The 27,383-nt window shown below is 34.3% G+C and overlaps 1 protein-coding gene across 5 annotated transcripts in view; it reads left to right on the top strand.

Moving 5' to 3' along the window:
• MAP4K3 (mitogen-activated protein kinase kinase kinase kinase 3) overlaps positions 1 to 27,383 on the top strand; it is a 137,845-nt gene that overhangs the window by 30,200 nt on the left and 80,262 nt on the right. For 4 of the 5 annotated variants that reach the window (XR_005658287.1, XM_039887342.1, XM_039887341.1 and 1 more), the window contains one exon: positions 19,030 to 19,087. Coding sequence is in view for 2 of the 5 variants with exons in the window: in XM_039887342.1 (XP_039743276.1) it covers positions 19,030 to 19,087 (58 nt within the window). In the remaining 3 variants the exon portion in view is untranslated. Of the gene's footprint in view, positions 1 to 17,315; positions 17,473 to 19,029; positions 19,088 to 27,383 lie in introns of those variants that run through there. The other variant, XM_039887344.1, reaches the window with a different exon arrangement.

Raw genomic sequence — 27,383 nt, forward strand, 5'->3', positions numbered from 1 at the left:
GTATGTGGTGCAACTTAGTTAAGTCAAATAACTGAGTCAGTACATTCGTTTTTAAATAATTTAGTAATATATTTATAATATATCATAGAAACTTCAAGTGTAATTCAGTTTTTGTGATTTTTTTCTTTATATAAATAGGAAGTATAAAGAGTCTACAGGGTTTTATTACTATAAGTGTTTCAAGGCAGGTTTATGCTGTGGCTGACCCAGATTTTGCATTGGTAGGCCTTATTTTAAGAGTTTTCTGATACTTTAATATTTTCAAGATAGAGCTCTGTTTACCTTAGATAGTAAGAATGGTCTCTAGTAAGAAGTAAAGATAGGGGTCTGTTCCTGGGTTACTATTTTTGCTAAAATTTTTTGAAAAATGCTTTATACCCTTATCTGTTACAAATTTGAGGCTTGCAGCTAAAGCACATTGTCCTGAGTAAAAAATATTCCTGGAAGTTCAGAACAAACTAAATGTCTTTTATCTTGTTTTACCCAAGAGGACTCTGGAGTATTAGGTTGATAATATAAAAGTGCTTGTAGTACCCTTCCTTGTTTTTATGATAGTTTAATATATATCTCCTATATAGTAAGCACAATATCTATCATCCTGAACTTTTTAAACAGCTCTAATAGATACTAAATTTTCAGGTTTTAAATAAAGCATATATAATATCACAAAACCTTTTGAAGAGTAATGGAGATCTCAGTCCCTCCTTTCTCTCTTTCTCAAACTAAACAAATGGGAAGAATTGTTTGATAATGTGTTTTCCAGAGCCCTTTGTGATATAGCATGTTTGGATTTCTGATTCTTTGCATGATGAATGAGAAAAGTGAGAAAGTTGAAAACCTTTGTTATTTTTATGTATTCGTACTTCAAAGGCACAAAATCTTAGTCAAAAACATATTTTACATATGATATCAGATTTCAGTTGTATCAACAGAGAATCTTTCCCTGATCCTCTCCCAGTTATTCTTACAGCACTGTATCATGATTTCCAGTCCTGTATTGTCTTTCTTCTACATTAGACTATCTTCCCCCAAGAGCTCATTATAAAGAGCTCATTATAAAGAACATCTTGCACAGCGTCTGGCACTCAATATTTGATAAGTGAAGCAACTGATATATTTTAAAGCTTTCTCTGATGTTTTTCTCAAAAATGAAATCTAGGCATAAATGAAATTCACATTTAAATCTTTAATTTTATATAGGACAATTGAATATGTGTATGGTGTTTGCATAATGAAGATTCGTTTCCAAAGAATCTGTTTTAAATAATATTCCTGGTATGGGTAACCTTGATGATTAAGAGTATAGCTTTTTGGAATCAAGACAGCCTGGATTCATATTCGTTAACTTCTCTGAGTGCCTGTTACATAATCTATAAAATAGATTTAATAATAATGCCTACCTCCTAGTGTCATTGCGGAATAAATGAGCTTTACACATAAAGCTTTTGGCACAGTGCCTGGCACAAAATAAGTGCTCAATAGGTATTTCACAGTATGACTTTACTGTAATTTCATTTGATAATTTTCCTAAGTATGGACATTAAACTGTTTTTAGTTTTATTATAAATATTGCTGCAGCAAATATTCGTATACACATATTTGTATATTTTTTAGAATACTTGTGGAACAGATTGTTAGAAGTGAAATTACTAGGTCAAGGGTATGTGTTTTTTAAAGTGTGATACTAAAAATTGTTCCTTTAAAAATTACTGTTCCAGCATATACCCCCATCATGAATACATGAGGATGTCCATTTTTCTCATGCTTTTCCCATTTATTCAGATCATTCATTCATGTCATTAATTTGAATTTTGCCAAACTGATATACCAAAATATGTATTTTATCGTTTTATTTACATTCTTTTTACTGTGGTTGATAATTTTTTATAATATTTATTATTTGTATTTCTTATGCTAAATTGCTATTTAGTACCATTCTTTGCCCATTTTCTTATTTATTTTGCTACATAGAATCCTTTGTATGTGGTCAGATATGTTCTATGTTTCTCTGTGACTTCCAGGTTCATAGTATGTTTTGAGAGGCCCTAACTCTGTGATTATCAAAATGCACTATCTTTTATTCTGGTATTTCAATAATTTTTTCTTTTACATTTAAGTCTTAAAACATCTGAATTTATTTATATAGCATGATATAAGAGTATAACTCTTTTTTCCCCCCAGCTGAATAGACAGTTTTTCTAAAAGTGTCTTTTCATCAATTTAAATTGCTGTCTTTATCATATTCTAAATTTGGACTCTAATTTGTTACATTGATCTATTTATCTATTCTTGTGCCAGAAACACACTTTTCTAATTCTCATTATTGTCTTTTTAGTATGTTTTGATATTCGGTACAGCAATTTATTCACTTCATTAATCTTTGAAAAATTTTCCTTGGTTAACTGCATTTTTACTCCCAACTGTATTTTAGACTGCTCTTTGCATATTTTTTAAAGAAAATTTGCGATTTGTGAAATGGAATGACATGCCCTCAGCCCTTTTAGGATGTTTGTGAGCATATGACCAAAAATGCTCAGATATTCTGCATCTACAGCAAAGCTTTGACCATACTGCCCTCTGACTTATTTCCTATGACTGTCAGCACTGGCTGTCACTGCCTCTTATCTTTGTTTGCCACTGCATTCTCTTCCAGATGCTTACCCTCCCAGCCTTCTCTCCTACCAGCATACCCACTTTATTGGCTTCTGTTTCAGCTTTTATGTGGAATATCTAACCGTTTATAAATCTCACTGGTCAATCAGAATGGAAACAAATAATCATAGTACATCAGGTTATGATCTTAGTCTTAATTCTCAGCCTTCTTTCATTGTTGCTGGCTATTTGCACTTCACCAATACTAAGCAAACCTTTACTTAAAAATTATGCTTTTGGAGCTATTTCATTCAGATTTGCAGGAAGTGTCTTCTAATAACTGAGATATTATTGTACAATCATTATGGTACTGTATTTGTCATGCATAAATTGAGATAGCATACTTGCTTTGCTACCCTTGCCCTAATCCTTCAGCTAAATCCTAATGTCGTATTAGGATATAACCATGCCAATTTAATCAGAGCATGTTCTAAATTAACTGGTATGATTATACTAATCTCTACTATCAGATGGCAGCTTTATGTAAATTTGCATTTCTAAAACAGGTAATTTTAAAGATTTTTTTAACTTTATAATGATTATTTGGTTTGCGTAAACGTTATCTTACTAGACACTTAACTGTGAAGCCCCTACATGATTTTAAATGCTTTTTTACAGAAATTGGAATTACTGTTTATCCTGAATCTACCTAGTGTAGTTCATTTTAAGGAGATTCATGTAGATTTTTTATTATTTTCCCACTTTATCCAAATTTTGAGAGTCACTTCACTAAGACAGTGGAAAATAAAAGGTAGAAAAATCCTACCCCATGTCCTTGGTCTTAGATACAATTAAAGTTTAAATTTTTAAATAAGATTGTTTTCTATATGGTCAGTAATATTGTAATAACCATCTGTAGTGCCAGATGGATCCTAGACTAATGGGAGGGCTCACTTTGTAAATTACATAAATGTATAACTACTGAGCTGTACACCTGAAAGTAATATAAAATAATATTGAATGCCAACTCTAATTGAAAAATAAAAATTAAAAGTTCTCTGATTATGAAAATATTATCGATCGTATTTAAGAGCAAGAAAATGGTAACAAACAAAATAAACATTACCTCCTTGCTGTAAATTTAAAATGACATTTTTTGCATTATGCATGGGTTTGATTGATAATAGAATAATATTTGATACTTAGTGAGCACTTAGTATCTCTCTGCCTGCTCTGTTCTAAGTACTTTACAAGTAGTGACTAATTTTTAAAAAAATTTTATAGGGTTTTTAAATTTTTTAATTTTACTTTTTCCCCTCTTTAATTCCTCCCTGCCTCCCACTTCCATCCCTGACCTATGGATGTTGCTGTTTCCCCTTAACTGGATCTCTGAAGGTGGGTGTCTCCTCCTACACTCTGGTGGGGGGCACCCAGGGCCAGGTGCACCCAGGGTATGGTCCATGGCTCCACGTGGGGTGCAAACCTAGGACCTTCTGAGTGTAAAGCAGACGTGCTAACCTCTACACTATGGAGCCACCCAAGTAGTGACTAATTTAATCCTCACAACAATAATAAGGTGGTTTGCCTCATTTATTATTTCCACTTTAAAGATGAGGAATCTGATACATGGAGATTAAAGAATTTACCCAGTGTCATACAAGCTAATAAACGTATTATGTGTGTATCCATAATAAGTAATGGAGCTAGGATTCAAACTCACAGAACATACTCATAAACACAGTGCTACATTGCCTTTCTATGTATTTATATTTGCATGCATTACCTGCACCATCTTGCCTGCCTACCTGTTTTATTTTAATGGAATAAGGGTTCCTAAAGGGATTCTAATTTGCCCCTGGGATTAAGGAACAAACAAAAGTAAAAGGGGAAACTTTTACTTTTTAATTTGTGCCCTTTCATTTGTGATTTTCTGTGAGATGTCCGCTTTTATCATTTAAAAAAAAAAAAAGATTTTAAAGGAGACTAGAATTGTAAATTTCCTGTTTCTGGGAGAATAATTACAGATGATTACCTCAGCAGCTTAATGGATTCAAATTCCATCTGACCCACAGGAAGGTCCCTTTCCAGGCCAGACTCAAGACTTTGGAGGCAGATTTAACACTGTCCAACGGTGATAGGAACTTATTGTCTAGTTTCCTTACTTCAGTCTTTAAAGATCTGTGTGAGATTGTTATGGGAAACCACGAGCTATCCCACCAATATGTGGTACCTGAAAATGATACTCATTAGCACTGGGGAGATCAATACAGTTATTGTCAACAGTGTGGGCCTCTAGCTGCTGCCATGCCTCTGATTAGTCTTGCCTCAGAACCACATTCTCCTGCCTTATTCTCTGTACTGGTCTTCTGTTTTTCATAATCTGCTTTTACATTTCTTTTTCCTCTCCATCTGGCCAAGCTCTTTCATAACTTTTTTGGGGATATGCTGTCTTGATACTCGACAGCCTGAGTGAGCTCAAGTACAGCTTTTTTGGAGAGGAGTGGCCCTGCTCCTTTATGATCCTTCCTCTGAGGACTGCTCTAGACACCTCTAGATTGAAAGTGTAGCAGAAAACATAGCTATTTATTCCTGAACATAATTGATTAAGCAGATATAATGTGGTTCTTGTTAATTTTGCCTCTGGATAACCACAAACTTGAAAACCTGGGATTAAGTAGAGTTTTAAACATTTCTGTCCATTTTCATTAAATTATTTTACTTCAGGTGGTCATCATTTCAGGCCTGCTCTAATACAGTTCACCCTTAGAGGTTGTCCCTCCTTCTGCTGTCTCCTCCTCCAGTTTATCCTCTGAGATTACCATAATGTAATAGAAGAAGCCCAGGAGTAACAGGCGCAAATGAGAGATAGCTGTTGAAGGGTATAGAACAGAGGACAGATGTGAAAAAAGTGGTATTCATATTGGTCATTCTCTTGTAATACCTGGTGATTTTTTAGTGACATGCGGAATAATAGAAAAATTTATAGTATAATAACATAAAAATGTTTATAATAGCATTGCTAGGAGTGCTTTGTAAAAGTAACACTCATAATTTGATGAAGCTAAGTTTGTCTTGTAAATGTTTGGAATTTCGTGTCATGAAAGAGGCATATGCAAGCACGTATTTCAGTAATTTGTTCACTCCAGATCTAAACATAAGTGATTTTAAATTAAAAAATGAAGTTTGCTCCTACATAATTTTTTTTCATGGATAGATTTTGATTATTACAGGCAAAAATGGAATTCTAAAATAGATAGGTTTCATGATTGATATTGTTGAAGAATATATTGCTCTGTAAGATAGACATTATCTTAAACCAATTTAAAAATAAAAGGCTTCTAGTGAGACAAAGATTTTATTGGGTAGAATATTTTGTTTTTATAATGCAATTAATCTGGATCACTAGTTTGCTATATAAATAAATACTCAATTTATTTGACATAATATTTGCCACCAGTCAGTTCGTGGTTTTATTTTTATTTCACCATTTTCCGAGGTGGAGCCCTCAGTGATTTAATTAAAACACATTTTCCAACAAACCCATTTATCAGAGTCCATCCAGAGTGCTAATAATTACATAATGGAACCTCACACAAGCCCACTTATCAGTTTTTCCAACTCAGTAAGTTAGTTCCCTAAGCAGTGTACCAACAGTGAAAAGTAACCACTGACAACCTGGTGAGAGAGAAGGAGAAATCAAAACACTTCAAATTAAACAAGAACAGTTCAGTTTATTTGGAGAAGTGGTTCTTAACCTTTGGGTTATGGACACCCTTGAGATATCTGATGGAAGCTGGACTTTCTACCCAGAAAGATGCATAAATATGTATTAATTTGCATTTAGTGTCAGGAAATTCAGCCTACACATCCTTGGGCCCCAAGTAAAGTACTTATGATTTCGTAAAGGGGCAAATAGCTTTACATACTTCAGTAGCCTTTAAGAGCATGCCTTTAAGTCAGTTCATAGATAATTGACAATACTGAGTTAACAGAAAATGCTAAATTTTGTCCCACACGCTTAATAAATATACAATATTTCTTTGAATTAAAAATATTTTTTCCACTTAACATTAATCACATTATCTGGAAGACTCAGTCTGCATTGCTTAGGGATACTGGTTAGTGAGGTGCTATTCTGCATTTGCATAAAATAAACTATATCTTGCATTTAATTTAATTAGTGAATATCCTAGAGCCTTTTTGTGCAGTGAGATTATGAGCATCTCTTTCCATCTCCATGTTCTAGGACGTCAAGTTGGTAGCTTGTGATCCTCCATTGTGAGAGTGTTTACATTGCTAAAATACTATTAGTCAAAGCTTGCTCTGCCCTCATACCTCAAGTTGCTTTTTAAACATTTACCAGTGTGTGCAAGTGATTTTCATTACTCATTCATCAAACATTTTTTGAGTGCCTGTTATTTCTAGACACTGTCCTAGATACCAAGGATATAACAGTGTATAAACCACATTTACTTAAGTGAATATATTTTTCTGAACCCTCAATTTCCTAATAAAGAGGAAAGAATTGGGGGTTCTTAATCGAATGATGGTGGGAATTGTGGAGTCAAACAAAAGCAAATGGATTTCCTTACTGTAGAATTGAAAGAATCTTTTAATATGCTATTGTGCATTGTTACTGTCTAGGAAGAGAATATGGTATGTATTATTTTCAATACTTAATCTACGAACTGTACTGCACCCCCCACCCCCAAAATATATTTAACATATTTCAGAAATACTATTTGCTATTCTGGGGCAGTCACATCCTAGATGTTAGGAATTGGTGAATAAAGGGCATTTACTCAAAGGACATAGGTAGGTCAGAGTGTGGCCAGGACTTTCGAAGACAGACCTTTCCACCATGTCTTTATAGGTGGTTCATTTGTGGATTGTGGATTGAACTATTTTATTGATGGTGTCCTGAACCATTCTATTGTGTTTTCATATTTAAAAGCATTTTATGTAATGAGAAAGCAGTGTTCTACCTATATTGTTATTAATCTCAAAAGAAAAAAATGCCTTCTAATCTGCAGTTTCTGATTTGAGAACCCTTAATGATACGTACATGTGAACTTCTACCAACACCTACTCCCTGCTGCTAGATTTCTCCTCAGCACTGGCTATCTCTTGTTCCAGAGCCTCTCCCTGTAATGAGATTCTATGAAGATTTCATCTACCACTTCACCTTCACTAGGCTGCGGTTTCTCAAGTGTGGTTGATGGGCTGTTGTGTCTTAGTCACCTAGGTCCTTATTAAAATCATAGATTCCTGGGTCTCACCGCAGGCCATTTGATTCAGAATCTGTTTATGTGGACCCCATGAGTCTCTGATTTAAAGCACATGTGATTTTTATTAAATTGTTTAATATTTATATTGAATGTTTAAATTCTATTTTTTATAAGTATATATAGTATTTCACAGTGTAGGTGCTATTGGCATTTTGATCATAACTTTCCTTGTGTGGTACTTTGCAGACACATAGAACATTTAAAATCCTTGGTTCCTAACTACCAAATGCCATCCTCAGTTATTGATGCAACCCAGAATGTCCTCACACATTTCCAAGTACTTCTTTTCTACCTTATGGGGGAAGTATCTTCCTCAATTAAGAATCACTGCTATATCCTACTTTTATTATTCTAGACATTACTTTCAATAATTTAATACATATATCTAGCCTAAGACCCCAAATTACTCACTAACTCTAAACACTTCCCAAACAATACAGGATCCTTAGAACCCATCAATGTCAATCACGTCTTCCATTTACATGCAGTTTTGTTCAACATTTGTTCTAGCTTTTAAAAAATTGCATAAATTAGACATCATTATTGCTCTCTACAGTTATCTATGTTTGTTTATATCAACCTAAGATTGCCAGTTTATTTTATTTTTACTCCTTGCATTTTAGTCTTTCTGAGGCTTTTTTTAAAATCCTGAAATATACCTTTAGAAGAAGTATTGCTTGCCTTTTGGTGGTAAACTCACAGTTTTTGTCAAAAAAAAAAATCCTTTTTTTTGGACTATTGAATGATGTTTTACCTGGGAATATAATTCTCGATTGACTTGCTTTCTCTCAGCAAAGTATTATTATTTTATTGTTTCTCTGAGAGATCTAATTGTTTTTTCTCTGTAGATAATCTGATTACTTTTCTTTGACTTAAAGGTCTCTTTATCTTTGGTGCTTTCAGTTTTTATATGATGTGTCTGGATGTGGATTTCTTTTTTATGTATCTTCCTTGGGACTTGTGTCTCCTGAACCTTATGTCTTCTATCCATTCTGGAAAAATTTCAGCCTGTATTTCTTGAAATATTACTTCTTTATTTTTTCCATCCTTTTCTTCTGAAACTTTAATTTGATGTATGCTAATCTCTTCCATGAGATGATTTTTATGAGATGAGGTGATTTTAAGATGTCTCTTAATCTCTGTCTCTCCTTACTGTTTCAGATCAGCCATTTAGTTTACTGATTTAGACTCTGCTCCAATTAGGTTTTTAATTTCAAGGATTATATTTTTTATTTAGAGAAATTCTGTTAGGTTCTTTTATTCCTGTTAAGTTTTTTTTGTTTCTAGCCCATGTATTTAATAACTTTTTATTTTTGTAAATTTTTAAAGCGGTCATAATTGTAATTTTATATTATGTATCTGTTAATTCCAAAATTTGAACTTCTTGTAAATTTAATTTTGTTATATATAGGTTTTGCTGCTCTAGTGGTTTGTTTCCTTTTGGTCTGATAATTTTGTTTTATCTCATATTTGACTAATACTAATATTTAGTAATATCCTGGGCATGAGTTGAAGGTATATTTCATTACAGAGAATTTGCTTCTCTTTCTGACAGATGCCCTGCATTACTACCAATCCAAGAACAGCTTAAATTCATTTCTTGACATGAGGCCAAGAAGTGTACATTTATACTCAACTTAGAATAGGTTTGTAATTGTGAATTTTCAGAGGACCTCATTCTAGTGAAGGCCTGATTCAAACAGTTGTTTTTCTCTTCGCTGTCAGTGGACACACACACCCACACCTACCTTCCCTGAGGGGTGTGGCTTTCCAAGGATATTGCTGGTTTTTTACAGTAGTCTCAATTACAACTTTCACCACATCTGATAAAAATCAAAATTCAGGTCTCTAGATCCCAAGTTTCAGCTAAGATCATATCATGGCTTTAGCTCTTGCTTACTTCTTTGATTTCATTCAGTAAATATATTCAATAGATTTTTTTTTTTTTGAGCTAATTACGCCTCTGTTTTTGCCTCCTGTGGATTTCTTTACGTGTGAGTTCAGCAGTGCATTTAAGAGTATTTGTTGCATCTTGTCTACCATATCTAGATATTTATAAAGGAGGGACTTTCTTATCTAGGGTAATATACTTCCAAAAGCAAAACCTCAAGTGATTTATACTCAATAATTCGGAGTTTACACACACACACATACACACACACATACACACACACACGGGTTTGAGCACTATTGGACTAAAGATGCTGCTGCTTCTATAGTGAGAAGTTGGCATTTGGTTGCTTGGTTCCGTATCCTTTCCCAAACTCGATGCCACTGTAAAATTTTATCCATATTATTAACTAAATTGACATTTATAGGCTACCCATTACTACTTGAAAGTGTTATTAAGAACAAATCCAATTTGAATTTGAAACAACTTAAAAATTAAACTTTGACATATAACTTAACTGATGTTGTCTTTTATCACAGACTATTTTCCACATCTATATTCAATCATTAGTGCATTTTTTAAAAAGTTAGTATGATAGTCTCAATCTTTTTTTTTTTTTTAATTAGCATCAGATTGTCCTAGAAATTTAGATCTTTAATCATTTGGTTTCAAGAAACAGCCATTCAAGTTAATACAAGAAAAGAGAGGCTATTGTAAAGATACATGTGATACGGAACTGGAAAGTTATCAGGAACTCAAGGCAGATTTTGAGATTTATTCCTTTCTCATAGCCTCTTATTGTTTTTCTCTGTGCATTTGTTCTGTTCTCTGATCTTTTTTGACTTTCTTCTCATTGTATCTTTTGTTTCCTCAAAACTTCACTTTGCTCAAGGTTCTGCTTGCTGAGACATTGGCACAATTTTATGACATCATTTTCTCACTGGGTTACATTGCATGGTGATACTATTTCTCAGTATTTCCAAGTTCAGACTTTTTTTTGAGCTATAATGTCTAATACAGTTGTCACTAGCCACATATTGCTATTGAAAGCAAAATCAAAATAATATATAGAATCTGTATGCTGATAACTATAAAACTGATGAAAGATATCAAAGATAACGTAAATAGAAAGTAGTGTTCATGTACTAGAAGACTCTACATAGCAAAGATGTCGGTTCTCCTCAAGTTAATCTATAGATTTAATGCAATTCCAATCAGAATCCCAGCAGGATTTTTTTTTTTCATAAACATAGACAAGCTGATTCTAAAATTTATATGGAAAGGCAAAGGACCTAGAATAGCTAAAGCAACTTCAAAAAAGAAAGTGTCAGAGGAATCACAATATCTGAAATAGGGCCACACAAATATAGCCAGTTGATTCTTAACAAAGGTGAAAGATAATTCAGTGGAATAAGGATTAGGATAGTCTTTTGAACAAATAGTATTGGAACAGTTAGATACATATATGCCCTACCCCCACCCCCCCAAAAAAACCCTCAACTTAAATCCTCTTCTCACCTTAAAAAATTAACTCACATGTATCATGAATATAAATGTAAACATAAACATAAAATATTCTTTTTAGAAGAAAACATAAGAGAAAATCTCTATACTTGGGGCTAAGCAAAAAGGTTTTAGACACCAAAAGCACAATTTATAAAAGAAACCACTTGATAAATTGGGCTTTGTCAAAAGTAAAAACTTGTTCTATGTATTCATTTGCCATGGTTGCCATAATAAAATACCACAGACTAGGTGACTTAAACAATGGAAATCTTATTTTCTCGCAGTTCTGGAGGCTGGCAGTCTCAGGTCCAGGTGTTGGTAGGGTTGTTTTCTCCTGAAGCTTCTCTCCTTGGATTGCAAGTGACCACTTTCTTGCTGTGTTCTCATATGGCCTTTTCTCTGTGCTTGCACATCTCTGATGTCCCTTCCTTTTCTAATAAGAGCAGTAGTCCCGTTGGATTAAGGCCCGCACATATAGCTTCATTTAACCTTAATTACATTTTTAAATGACCTGTCTCTAAATAGAGTCACATTCTAAGGTACTGAGGGTTAGAATTTCAACATACAGATTTGGAGGGTACACAGTTTAGTCCATAACATTCTCTGAAAGACACTGTTAAGGGAATGAAAAGACAAGCTATAGACTGGGAGAAAATATTTGCATATATCTGACAAAGAATTTGTATCTAGAATATATAAAGAATTCACAAAACTCAACAGTAAGACAGTAAACATCCCAGTTAAAACATGGACAAAAGACTAGAAGATACTTCACCAAACAGTGGCAAATAAGCACATGAATAATCATTAGCTATTAGAGAAATGCAAACTAAAACCACCATGAAATTCCATGACACAACTGTTAGGATGGCTGACTTAAAAGTACAATACCAACAACTGGCAAGGATGTAGATGAATTGGAACTCTCATACATTGCTGCTGGAAAAGAACAAGGTTCAGGCACTCTAGAAAGAGTTTGACACTTCCTTTAAAGTTAAATGTATACCTACCAGATGACCCAGTTCCACTCCCAGGCATTTTTGTAACTCGTGCACAGGTGTTTATAGCAGCTGTATTCATATTCGCCAAAAACTGGAAACAGCCAATATGTCCTTCCACTGGTAATGGAGAAACTGTGGTATATTCATACAGTGGACTACTACTCAACAATAAAAAAGAACGAACTAATGCATGCACCAACTTGGTAAAAGAAGACAGTCTCAAAAAAAATTACATAATGATTTAATTTATATGAAATTCTTGAAAAGACAGAACTGTAGTGGCAAAGAGGAAGTTAGTGGTTGCCAGGTGGAGTGAGGAAAGAATATAACTTTCAAGGGAGTTTTTGCAGTGATTGGACTTTTCTATTTTTAGATGGTGGTTGTGGTTACACAAATCTATATACATATGTTCAGACTATGAGAACTAAAGATGATTTTTCTCTAGTTATAAGCTAAATAAGTCCCAGGGATATAATGTACAACATATTAACAGTACCATATTATATATTTGAAAGATGCTATGAGAGTAAGTAGATCTTAAAAATTCTCGTCATAAGAAAAAATTCTTAACTTTTTTTGATATGTGATGGATATTGACTAAACTTATTGTGCTAATCATTTCATAATATATACATATATCAAATCATACACCTAAACTAACTCAGAGTTATATGTCAATTATATCTCAATTAAAAAAAATTTAAAACCCCCAAATTTAAATATTTTATTGCATGCACAAATAATCAAATACAGTTTAGTTCTTTAGTTGTACTAGCCACGTTTCAGTTGATCGATAGCTGTCTGTACTGAACAGTGCAAATAAAGAACATTTCCATAATGCAGGAAGTTCTGTTGGACAGGGTCAGTTGTTCTAGTAAAGGGCCAGGTGGTAAATACTTCAAGTTTTGTGGGCCATTTGGTCTCCGTCTCAACTGTTCAACTCTGTTATTGTACTGTAGACAGTACTTAAATTAACATAGCTATGTTCCAAAAAAAACCTCTTTTATAAAAACAGGTATGTTTGCTGACCTCTATTTTTGAGAATCTGATAGGCCTATTTCCTTTTTTCATGTCAACTTAGGGTTTGTTGGTAGACTAACCTTATAATTTATCATTGAACTTACCAAATTAAATAAAATTTTAATTGTAATTTTGAGAGTAAAAATGTAGCCACTGTTAATCTGCTCGGACACTGAGCAGAAACTGGGAGTGTCCTGGGCAAACTAGGGGTGTTTGTCACCCTGGCTGTCAATCTGCCTATGAGTTGGTTGCCCTTGTGGTTGGTTCATACCTAGGCCAAGTATCTGTGGAAAAGCAAACAAAATTATTTCTTCAGCAGTGGCTGTGGGTTAGCCATTTCCCTCTGAAAGGGAGTATTTATATGGGAGGCACCCTGAGGTTTGGCCCGCCCAGTATACTCAGAATAGCCTGTTTTCTCTCCTTGTGCCTTTGCTCATGCTTTTCTTTCTATGCTCTCTTTCCTGTCCCTCTTATGTGTATGTTGTAATCCAGCCCATCTCTCAAACCTATGCTTAAATGGTATCTCCTTAAAGCCATTTCTGTAACACCCCTTTCAGACTTAGAAGTTGGTATTTATACTTTGTAAAACTCAAATGGCACAATGCCTTAGATCAGGCTCCCAAACCTGGCTGATCATCAGAAGCACTTCAGTAGCTTTAAATACAGATTTCTGCATCTTGTCCTAAATCTGTTGTTCAAAATCAGTGGTGGTGTTTTTTGTTGTTTTGTTTTTAAACTCCTTGTATGATTCTTATATAACTGGCCAGCTGGTTCAGTATTTAGAATCTTTTAATTTAGACTTAAATTGTTTGATGTAAACATTGACTTTTAGAGTTGGAGCCTTAGAAATAGTCTCTCCTTTTTTCTTGTTTTTAAATTGGAGGGAGGGAGTTGAGGAGAAAACATAGGGAAATTAGTTGATCAGGTGCCATTGCTTGTTACTGGTGGAGTCAGTGTTAAACTTTGTTATTTCTTCACTCCCATTTTAGAACCTTTCTTTACATTCATCTTGGACAACTCCGTCTAAAGAGTAAGCTCGAATACACAGGTGTGCTTGGTACATAGTAAATAGTCAGATTTTTTAGTTGATAATGACTATCTCTGACTCTCTTTATATAGCACCTAGCACATTGTGTGTTTGTGTGTGTGCGCGTGTGCGTGTGCGTGTGCGCGTGTCTGTGTCTTGATCATTGCTTCTTTACTCTCACTCAAGGAATATTTTTTTGATAGGTGGAGATAACTCATCATTCAGTATGAAATCCTCTCAGAAACATCCTTTCCCAAACTAGTTCTAGTAAGAATTGCTTCAAAAGGCCAACTGAACCAAACTGAATTCTGGGACAGCTTTGAAACATAGTAGTTTCCAGGAGCCCCTCTAAACCGAGATCAGTTCTGCAGGATTTTCTTCACCAGCCCTCAACCCCATTCGAGAAAGATTACCCAAGATCTATATGCGAGTGTGTATTTGTGGGGTGGGATGCCTAGGCCAGAATAGAGGTAAGGAAAAGGCTTATGGAAAGTGATAATATCAAAAGCTGAGCTTAAAGACTGTGTAGGAGTTAGATCAGGGGAGGGAGTTGGGACAAGCATATATCTAGTAAGTATGTGCCAAAGGGCAAAAGTGTTGATGGCATCGGAGAATGGCAACTTTTTTAGTTTGGCTAGAGCATAAAGTGCCAATTAGGGAATGACTGGAAGGGTAGACAGAAGCTAAAGTGTAAAGGGTTTTATAATAGTTCAGAACATGACATCCATATACAAAAAAATGAAATTGAAGCTCTACCTGACACATACAAAAATTCACTAAAAATGGATCATAGATTCAAATGGAAGAGCTGAAACTATAAAACTCTTAGAGGAAAACATAGGGTAAAGAATCTTTCTGACCTTGAGTTAGGTGTGTTTTCTAACCACAGTACCAGAAGCACAAACAGCAACAACAAAAAAAAGATAAGTTGGATTTCATCAAAATTAAAAACTTTCGTGCTTCAAAAAACACCATCAAGAAAATGAAGACAACCCACAGAATGGTATAAACTATTTGCAAATAATGAAGCTCATAAGCGACATATCAGGATCTATAAAGAATTCTTAAAAGTCAATGATAAGAAGACAACAAATACAATTAAAAACAGGCAAAGAATTGAATAGACATTTCTCCAAGGAAAATATTCAAACAACCAACAAGCATGTGAAAAGAGGCTCAACATCACTACTCATTAGTGAATTGCAAGTCCAACCACAATGAGATACCACTTCATACACTAGGATAGTTAAAATAAGAATGACAGATAATAACAAATTTTGGCAAGGATGTGGAGAAATTGAAACCGTCATACATTGCTGTTGATAACATAAAATGGTGCAGCCACTTTGGAAAACAGCTCAACAGTTCTTCAAAAAGCTAAACAGAGCTACCATATAATTCAGCAGTTCCACTCTTAGGTCTGTACTCAAGAGAATTGAAAACATAGGTCCACACAAAACTTTATACACTAGTATTCAAACAAGCATTATTTGTAATAGCCCCGAAGTGGAAACAACCCAGTTATCTTTCAACTGATAAATGGATAAACAAAATGTGGTATTTCCGCACAATGGAATATTATTTGGCAACACAAGGAATAAAGTATTGAAACATGGTACAGCATGGACAAACCTGAAAATGTTATGCGTGGTGGAAAAAGTCAGTCATGAAAGACCACATTTCATATGATCCTGTTCATATGAAATATCCAGAGTAGTCAAACCCAGAGACAGAAAGCAAACCAGTAGTTGTCAGAGACTGAGAGAGGGAAGATTAGGGAATGACTGCTAATAGGTCTGGGGTTTCTTTCTGGGGTGATGAAAGTGTTCCAAAATTAGATACTAATGATAGTTACGTAACTCTGTGACTATACGAAAAGGTACTGAATTGTACGTATTAAAAGAGTGAACTTTATGGTATGTGAATTAATAACCTGATAAAGCTTTTATGAAAAGTGCCATATTTAGTGAAAAATTTAAATTCTTTGGCAGAGAATTTGAATTTTTGTCTTTAAAGCATTGGTGTGTATTCCTGAAGAGTTTTAAACTCAAGAGCAATATGAACTAACATTGTTTTCAGAGTGCGTGAAGAATGGTGGTCTTATCAGTGATGTGGCAAAAGAGGTCCAGATGCTTAGAATACTTATCCTCAGCTTTCTGCCCTGAGCAAGGCTGAAAATTTTACATTCCTGATACTGAATTAGAATTTTTTAACTTTATACATTGGTGATATTTTACAATATTTACCCTGTCATTTTTTTCCCTAATAAATCATCTAGGTGATTAGAAAAAAAGAATAGCAGTCACACAGTATTAGAAATAATATTTTAAAATTTTCCTCACTGTGTAACCTTGACCATTGTAAATCTGGAGACAGCAAATTTATTTTAGCTGGAAGACAAGGATTCTTGATGAATTATAGTGCTTTTTAAAAGACTTTTAATTAGTAAACATGGATTTTGATGTGGAAGATTTAGAAATTTGTTTCCTGAGGATTTTTTCTTCCCTTTTTATGAGTTACCTTAATTCTGTCAAGTAAGTTACATATTGGAAAATATTTTAGAAGGCAAAAATAGCAATAACCATTTTAGCTGTCTTGTTTTTTTGTCTCTAAAGAACCATAATTTAAAACTTACCCTTTGGAAATACTGGACTGACTTAAATTTTGAAAAACTAGTCAGAAGTCAAGCCTCTAGTAAATTTTGACTTTAGTAAACTACTATCAATACTGCTGTCACGGTGTTTTTGTTAAATATGTGCTGGTGTTAGCTATTGATTTTTAGAGGAGTGTATTGTCTGCAGCAGCCATTTTGGATACTTTGGTAACTTGTGTTGTCAGTAGAGCGTGCCCCCTCTTGTGGTCAGTTGGGAACAAAATTTCACCTATAAAAATAATCATCCTAGCTTTATATGGGTTTACATTTCTCTGCTGTTTCATAATAGAATCACTCATACACTGAATTTCTTTTCAGTAAATAAAACCAAACCATGGTGGTAAGATATTTAAAATGACGAATTACAAATTGGAGAGAGTTGCAGCTTGTCTTAATTTATTTGAAGAAGTGCTAAAAAAGATGTGGGTTGAAAGACAGCATATGAATAACAAGGAGGAGCCTAACAGAGAAGAGATATCAAAGTGTGAGGAAAGGCAAGTAGTTATCGTAGTGTTCGAGAAGATTTACGACTGACATGTGATATACTTGAATATTTTATAGGTATACTCGGTCCGCTTGACACAATGCTTCCAGAATGATATTCTGATTTTATTTCTATTTCATTTATATATAGATAGAAGATTTTATGTGTATCTTCTCATCTTAAAAGGGAATAAGTATTTACCTAGCACTATCTATTTGATATATCTATCTCATTTACTGGAAATTAAATTTAATTTGAAATAATTGTTCAAATCTGTTTTGTACTGCCTGTCATAAATTGGCATCATAAGTGTTTATTAGTTATGGGAATTTTTTTTCTGAAGGAATGAATTTTCCCTGCAGATTTCATTTTAATTTTTTTATTATTTGGGGAAATCTTTTAGTACTCTTGTTCTTTTTTGAGTTAAAAGGTTAAATTTCACATTTCATCAATGGCTGTGTCCAGTATCTACCTTCCTAGATTCTTGGCTGGTATTTTTAATGCCCTTGTATTATTAGAAGGATTCCACTGTTAATCCTATTACCATCCCTTGTGGGTGACTCACTGATTGCCACTAATTCATTAATAAGAGACTGTTGCAACTAAGAATAATTCTGGTCACCTGAATGATTCTTTCTGTGATCAGAGGAGTATGTACTGGTCTTCATTAGTTGATATGAAAATTAATGTGTTAAGTTTCTGTTAATAGTTTAAATATTATATAATAGTTATAACAGCTTAAAATATTATTTTCAGTGTTCTCATCCAGTTATAAAACATTTTAAATTCATAAAGAACTACTGCTATTTTTATACAAATTGAGAAGACAGTTTCTGCCTACTTACACACAATTATAGTTGTAAAAGGAATCTAATACGGATTTTTAAAATAATCTTTATTTTTAATATGTAGCTTATAAAAATATATTTGGTTAGTATTGAACTGTACTGATTTGATTGTACCTTCAGGTGTGTTTAAACACATGCAGAGGGGCTGTTTTCATGGTTTTATAGTTGAGTTAGCTTTTCCTATTCTAAGATTTTTTAATTAACAAGTTTAAGGTTAGTTAATAAATTAAAATTTTTATCACCGGGCTTTGAGTGAATGGCAGTAGAATTTAATGTTTTAAAGCTCAGATTCTGGAGTCAGACTGTCTAGGTTGGAATCCCAGCACATTGTTTACCAGCCGTATGGCCTTAGCAAGTCTTTAACTTCTGTTTCCATTTCCTCATCTGCAACATGGGACAAATATAAGTACCTATCCCATAAGATTGTTTTGAAAATTAAATGACTAATGTTAAAATCACTTAGCATACTGCCTGGCACATACCAAGTAAGGCCTCTGTGTATATTAGCTATTATTATTATCATTATTATTAAATTTATATGTGCATTAATGATTAAATTCATTGTAAAGAATATAGTTTCTTTTCTAAATATAAATCACTTTTGTAGTTCTTGCCTTAAAAAATATTTTTGTATAATTGAAAATAAACAGCTAAATGAGATTTTATAAAGTTTTTAATAAAGGTTTTTTTTCACAATTATCTTTTCTTCTTTTTATTAGGCACGGAATGTTAACACTGGTGAATTGGCAGCAATTAAAGTAATAAAATTGGAACCAGGTAAGTTGATTGAAATTTAAATGTTTCTTATTGCCGTACGCCACTGGATATTTTTAAGGCTTATTTTAATGATATTTGGTTAACATTCCCTCATTGTTCCCGATATCTTCTGGGAAATAGAACTGGTGTCTACTCTTTCCTACACCTCTTTGAGACCTGTAGACACCTTATTGTTTCTTTCCTGAAAGAATAACTAATAACTGGGGGAGGGAGGAGAACTCCTGAAGAGACTTTGTTCCTTCTGGGCTCAGTTGAGCCAACTTGTCACAGATTGATAGTGGTATATTTCCAAGTTAACAGTCTCGTGGTGAGGGGGCACTGTGGGCCGTGGAAAGAAGTAAACTTGAGATTTGGGTGGTTATAGTTCAGTTCTTTATGTCCCACTCTTTTGCTCTGTGAACTTGGGCAAGTCACTTCATTTCTCTTGAATCTCACTTTTCTCAATAGACCTAGCTGTCATATTGATCTTAATAGTTACCTTCCAACTTGAGCAGCTTATTGTGAAGCCCTTAGTACTGCTCTATATTTTTTTGTCAGCTTTAGCATTATTCTATCCCTGAGTTCCCCCCAACCCTTGCAAAACCCACATCTTTCTAACTGTACAGTCTTGTTTAGCCTCTGTTAAAACCCCTTTTCTCTTTTTCATCCTACTACCATAAGCAGATAACTCTGTTGGTGTCTAAATGGAGTTACAGAGAGATGATAGTGCCATTCTGATAGCTTCTTCCACTACAGGCTTAGAGTGTGAATTTATTGGTAAAACAGGATTAGCTTCGATATAAGCAGAAATCCACCCAACAGTTTTTTTTTTTAAGCATGGGCCACTTGTTCTGTGGAAAGGCTAGGTCATAAAATATTTTAGGCTTTATGGATCACACATATGGTCTCTGCATACGGTTGTCTCTCTCTTTTCTTCCTCCTTTCCTCCTAAAATTGAAAAACAATTCTTAGAAAACCAGTCCACTTCTGCTGTAGTGTGGTCACCTGTTTTGAATCATCAGTAGACTTTTTAGAAGTGCCATTAAGATAAAATTTGAAGGATATATTGACTGACTGTGATCAGACCACACCAAAATACAATGAATAAAAAAAATACTTTCTCAGTTATACATATTTATAGATTTTGTGTAGTCAGTTACATTCTAATATCAAAGTTTTTTCTTTTTTCTGAGTCCCCTACTCTTTAGTTTATAAGAAACTTAAGATTAAGTATATTAAAGATGTGGCATTTGAAGCAGGGCCTTCATTTTTAATTGTTAAGATGTGGCTATGTTACTTGATGAAATAGTCTCCAATCAGAAGTTAGCTTGCTGGAAGAGAGAGGTATTTTAAGGCCAGCAACTTTCTTTTAAGGAAGTGAGGTTGGAAGTTACACATCAGTGCTGCTCATTTTCTGTTGCCGTTAGCTTACTTACATGGCAACACAAACACAAGAGAGACTGGGAAATGTGGTCTTTAGCTAGGCAGCTACATGTCTGAAAAGTAGGAAAGAATGGCTACTGGAGCCACAGACAGTGTTCTGCCTTAGGAAGCAGTTTGAGGGTTATTATAAGGATTTGAACCAAGGTAGTTATAGTATATTTGAGAGTTATTTAGGAGGTAGAATGAAGAAAGAGAATGCATTTCCATTCATTTGAGACATTTTGATTACGAAGTGTTTAGAGATTGTGTAGATAAATAGTTGTCAATATGATCTAGGGGTCTCGACTGGAGTCATGGATTTGAAAATCATTAGTGTTTGGTAGTAGTTGTAGTAGAGTGTGTCTGAAAGAAAGAAGGGGACACTGGTGTCAAATGCTGCCGAAATGTCAAGTAGAATGAGAATTGATAAAGAGGCCTTTGATCTGGGTTTTAAAATGACATGGACCAAGAGTAATTTCAGCAGTCATTGGATGAAAAATAGGTTGGAGTGTGTTGAGGAATTAATGGAAGTAAGGAAGAGGAAACAAAGTGCATACTATTTTTTGAAGAAATTTGAAAAGCAGTAGAGGGACTAGTTTAATATGGGAGAAGCAAAGTTAAGGGAAATTTTTTACATTGAAGTAAATTTGAGCATGTTTGTAGGCTGAAAGGCAAAAGTGAGTGGTAGTGGAGAGAATAAAGCTATCAGAGAGAATAGAAATGATGGAGCAAGATTCTGACAGGGCTTCGAAGTTGATAGGATCAGGAGGTACCTCTTCTGAAATAAAGAGTATCTCTTTGGGATCATATCTTTCTAAAGATCCAAGGTTGAGCTCAAATACAGATTAGCATTAAGATTAAAGAGAATTGTAAAAGATCTTTACGACAGGGCCTCCATTTTCTCAAATGGAGGAGGCTAGATCCTTAGCTGAGAGTGAAGCAGAGGTTGGTAAGTAGGCTATCTGAAGAATGATGGAAACATCTGTTTATTTTAAGAGCCATTTTGGGGATTAGAAGAAGGAACTGACTGGTTACCAGTGACAGGACCATTACACAGTGTTACGTGCTTAATTAAAGTTAGAAATCATCTATTTTTTTTTTATTATGCCCATTAGCTCTGTTACTATTAAAGAACTATCATTAGAACATCACCTGAAAGCAATATGTCATGAATTTTCACCTATTAAAGATTTTTCATCAGAAATTAAAGTTATCAGGAAATTAGTGGTAAGGGCATTAGACAAGGCAGATAAACTTGTCTCTATTTTAAAAACTTATTAGTGAATTTCCTGTCCAGATACGTTAATTACGCATCCATGTTACCTTTTCCCCAAAGTCTCAGAGGATAACAAGCATATATTCATAATTTACCTTCAACCTTACTCATAAAGTGGGTTAAAAATAAAAACAAGTACTATGACATGTTTAATGAGAGGTAGAAGTACTTTCATAGAAAAGAGAAAAGCAGTACCCAGATATGTCACTCCATAATCTCATTCTTCTGCATAAAGTCTTCTTAATTCCAAATGTGTAGTGCAAACTAATGACTCCTGATATTTTAGTTGAAATGCTACTAACACATATTTAATTTGTATTGCATTTCCATAACATACCAGTATAGAAGAACGTCCAGTATCCTTTTAACATTGTTACTTCTAACAAAGCATATATTTTCTTGGTGTGTTATAAATGACATTGTAGTCCCAGCGGTTTTCAGAGCAAAATATTAGCCCCTACGTGTTATCACTTATCTTTTTGTTGATGGTCATTCTGACGCGTGTGAAGTGATATCTGCTTGTGGTTTTGATTTGCCCTTCCCTGATGATTAGTGATGCCCAGCACCTTTTCATGTTGACCATTTGTATATCTTCTTTGGAAGAATGTCTGTTCTGTGCCTCTGCCCATTTTTGTAGTCCGGTTATTTGTTTTTTGCTATTGACCTGGATGAGTTCTTTATATATTTTGGATATTAACCTCTTATTAGATATACGATTTGCAAATATTTTCTCTCATTTCATAGGTTGCTTTTTCATTTTGTTGGTGGTTTCCTTTGTTGTGCAGAACCTTCTTAGTTTTTTTCATAAGAAAGCCAAGAGGTAATAAGTGTTAGCCAAGATATGAAGAAGAGAAGATCTTGTATACTGTCGGTAGGAATGTAAATTTCCATAATGCAGCCACTATGGAAAACAGTATGGAATTTAAATGGCTCTTTAAATTTCAAAAATTTAAAAAGAACTACCATATGATCTAGCATTCCCACTTCTGGGTAGATATCCAAAGGATATGAAAATAGGTTATCGAAGAGATATGTGCATTCCCATATTCATTGCAGCATTGTTCACGATAGCCAACATACGGAAACAATGTGTCTGTCAGCAGAGGAATGGATAAAGAAGATGTGGTGTATAATTATTCAATGGAATACTACTCAGCCACAAGAAAGAAGGAAATCCTCCATTTATGACAACATGGATAGACAGTGAGGGTATTATGCTAAGTGAAATAAACAGAGAAAGACAGATACAGCATGGTATCACTTATATGTAGAATCTTTAGGGGGAAAAAAAAAAGCCCTCAATGTAAATTCGTATGTTGAAAAAAGAATGGGAAATAATACTTACACTTAAAAACGAAGCCCAAAAATATATGAAACAAACTGACAATTGAAGTGAGAAATAGTTAAACAATAATAGGACCTCAATAGAAAAACGCAGCATTGAAAAATATAAATTAAATTACAGACACAGTTAGGGAAATGCCACAAATATTTATTGACTGTTATGTTGTTAAGACCCTTACTAGTTACTAGCATTACATGGTCCTTGTTGTAAAGGAACTCACTGTCTGATAATAGTGATTCTTTGAGAAAGTTGGTGTTTTTTCCTTAGTAATGAGGGCATGTTTTTGGTGGAAGAAATGGAAAAAACTGTTGGTAAGAATGTGGTGGTATTGAAATCTTCACTAGATGATAATTTCTATAAGGGCAAACTTCATATCTATCTTCTTTACCATAAGGTTCTCAGTGCCTGATACATTGCTTGGCACCTAGTAGACACTCAGTAAATATTTATTGGATAAATCAAATTAATGAGGAAGATATGAGACTAAAAAGATATCTTAGAGATGAGTTGGTTTAAACCATGACACTTTTTTGCTAATAAATAGCTAACATTTATTCATACTTACTTTGTACCAGGCCCTGATCTAAGCGATTTACATTCGTTGACTCATTTAACCCTCACATTATTGTTCCTATTTTTTAAAATAAGAAATAGAAGTAGTGAAGTTTCAGTAACTTGCTCTAATTAGTGGAGAGCTGAGATTTGAACTCGGGCAACGTAGCTCGAGCGCCTGCTCTTTCACCACTCTCAGAAGTTAGCAGTGCTGAGAAAACTGTTATCAGGTTTAGCAGGATGTTTATTTTTTAAAAAATAGAGTATATAGGTTTTCTAGAACTAATAAGTAAGCCACTTCATAAGCAAGCTAAGTGATTTTTATTAACATTTAATGAGTACTAAATTACCTTCATTGGTGGGTAAGGTACAAATAATTCTTCAAAACAAGTATATTTGCTCAAATTGGACATCTTTTGTGGAGGAATAGATGCATAATAAACAAACCAAAAGATAAACCAGCAAATAAACTCCATTCTGAAGAGTATAATGCGATCAGTTTAATTAAAAGACTGTTCTTTACACTCTGACATATAATGGAGACAGGCATCTCAAGTGACTAATGAGGAAAGTGAAGATATGCCTGGCCATTTATCAGGCTGGAATAACACACAGATAAAGCCTCAAACAATATTTCTCCCAAGAATGGTGCAACTGTAAAGTGTCCTAACCAATCCTATCTTTGGCTATGGCTTGCTTACTCACTGAGAAACTTTGTTCTTGAAAATCATAGACTATCAGAAACTTGATTATGTGTAATTATATGAGCAAGAATAAAACATTCCACCCTTGCCTAGAGAATCTTAAGTCATTTTGTCATAAAGAAGCCGTCTTGATTTACAGCTGAGATGTACAGCTCGGAGAAGTGGTTTGTAGACACAGCATCCACATCTAAACTTTATATTTCCTAAGGAAAGAGAACCTTGGGTTCACTTTGCAGTCCAGTCCTAAGATAGACCCCTTTGCACACAGTTCTGCTTTGCTGTAAGCCTACCTAAACATTGCTTCATTTAAATTTCACCTAAACTGCACTCTTCCCAACTTTTATAACTCATATTTTGCTTTGTTTTGTGAGATGGTCCAGTCTCTGGTGTGTGGTCTCCCTTATTGCAGTGGATCAATAAACCTGATTTTGTTCCCATGGACTTTAGGCTGATTGGGCTAGCACACTGCCAATGCCAACTCTCGAGACTTATTTTGAAGAAAATTGAAAAGGGGTCAAGATGAAAGCTTGTGGCAGAGCTTGCTAGTAGAAGAGAACTCATATACTTTCAGACTTCACATTCAAGTTCTTATAAGGTGTATAACTGTCTACGTTATAGGTCTCTTGAATCTTTTTTTTTTCCTTTTTGTTTTAAAGTCAGAATTTTAGAGCCATTAGGTACATTTTCGATGTCATCTATCTCGATTATCAGATGTTTAAAACTTTGAGAACTTTTGTCATAGAAAATACCTGGTGGCAAAGAGTTACTGTGTGAATAATCTCTGAAGCCTAACACTCACACCTCATATTGCAGAAAAGTACGTACAGCATTTGTAATTTGCACAAAGTCACACATCTTATTTGTGGATCTGATTCTTCTGATTCTTGGCCCATTTTCTTTAGCTTTTCACCGTAAAAAATATTATTTAATTAAAGTTGCTAGTAATTACTTTTTGTGGTAACTGTTTGCAGCACTACTTATTAAAGTAGAATATAGAGATGACACTGATTAATTAGGTAGCAACTCATGGGAGAAACTCATTTCTTCTAAATGGGGAAACTCATTCCTTTTCAAACACAATGAAAAATACTGAGATTGATGACCAGGGAAGTTTCCATGAGAGCAGCATTTAATAAAATACAGCAAAATTTTTAAAAGTGAAAAGATACCAGTAAGACCTCATTTCACTGTTTTTCACGGATCTCCAAAGTTATAGTTTACAAATATTTCCTGTCAGCTTTTGACATTAGTTTTTTCTGTCCTGAGAGGTAGGAGAAGTGTTTTCTCCCCCTTCATTTTCATCATAGAGTGGCACGACACCAGGGAAATTATTTATCAGGCTCCTTTTCACATCTCCCTGGAGTGCTTTAGTAGATCCCTTACGACCAGTTGTTTATTCAGTGCTGCTCTGTGTTTATTGCCATCATGAAGAGAGTTGTTGTTAGATCATTTATGATAATTACTTTTCAACGTTAATCATGGATTGCTTAGACGTGCTTTAATATAGTAGAGCCATATTATGGTCTTGAGGCTGACTGTACTGGACAAATTAGAAATTTACACATTTAAAGGTAATAATGCTCAAAAATAAAAAAGCAGATAACAAAAGACTTTTTAGTATATCTCATTCCCAACCTTTTGTGTCTGTTTAATAATTTAGTTTTATGAATATGAATATTTAGCACTCAATTTAGTTAGAATAGAAGATACAAGACATAGTTTCTGCCTTCAAGGAGCTTGTTACCCATTGTGAAAACTAACTAGAGTATATGTTAGCAGCCTAACTACGGGGAGTCACCCATTGAGCAGTGTGTGTGTGTGTGTGTGTGTGTGTGTGTGTGTGTGTATGAATTAAGGAATGGTGGTGGCTTTGACTAGAAAAACAGTAATTCTCAGGTCGTTGACTGGCTGGCTTTGACTATTTACTCTGGAATACTCTGGGTAGGGACTATCTAGGCAGGGTGCCCTGCGGAGGGACACTAACAGGACAGAGTAGCTAATACATCCTCCTTTATTTGATGGGTTCCTTAGAGATGAGGTTTCAGTTGGTGTAATTAAGAAAAGAGCAGTTCATTTGAGTCTTTAAGGCTGACTAGCATTTTGTAAGCAGTGTAGGAGAATGGAGGGTATTTCATATGAGGATAGTATGAAAGCAAAGGTGGTATCGACACACTGTGCGTGTTTGGGAAATAGTTTCATTTGACCAGAGTGATTGATATGCTGTGTTTGGGCGTAGTGGGAAGTAAGATTGTTTATAGAGAACTATAAATGCTAGTCCAGAGATTTAGACTTTACCCTACGGACAGTGGTACTTTATTTTTACAGGTTGGTAACATAGACTATGGTTCTTCTTGGGAAGCACAATAAAGATAGAAAAATTTTTACCCATTATAGTCTTCACTTGGTTTAAAATCTATACTGTGCATTATGTTTTCTATTTCTTACTCTAGAAACATTTTTCAAGCCTACTATAGACCTACGTTACATAAAGAAACTCTCTAAGTATGCTGCCATAATCTTTAACAGAATAGGAGGGATATAATCCAGAAGACTTGTACTGGGAATTCACTTCTGAGTATGGGTACCTACCTCATTTTGGATCTTTTGTCAGAGCTACGTTAGTAAACCTAGCTCTCGAAAGAAGAGCTGGATCTAGATGAGAGAAAGGGAGACTTAGCAGGTTAGTCAGGAACTCACGTTAAGCCATTCTTCCCTCATTACCCAGACACCATTATTTCGCATTGGAAAATATTTTCTCAAATATACCTTTAAAATGAGAAGGAGATGGGATTTAGTTCTTTATAGGTGAAAAATTTTTTACTCTTTTTATGAATAAACCACAGATATATATATATATATATATATGTATATATAGTATATAAATAAATATACAGAACACCTGCAGCATTAAAATTTCATGGAGAGAGGCCATTAGAAAAACAAGGTTGAGTAGCATTGAATTAGAGTAGTTGTTTGGGGAATGGGAATCATGTTTTCTTTTTCTTTCTTTTTTTTTTT

This window comes from Pteropus medius, unplaced genomic scaffold, assembly GCF_902729225.1.
Source record: "Pteropus medius unplaced genomic scaffold, Ma_sr-lr_union100, whole genome shotgun sequence".
NCBI lineage: Eukaryota > Metazoa > Chordata > Mammalia > Chiroptera > Pteropodidae > Pteropus > Pteropus medius.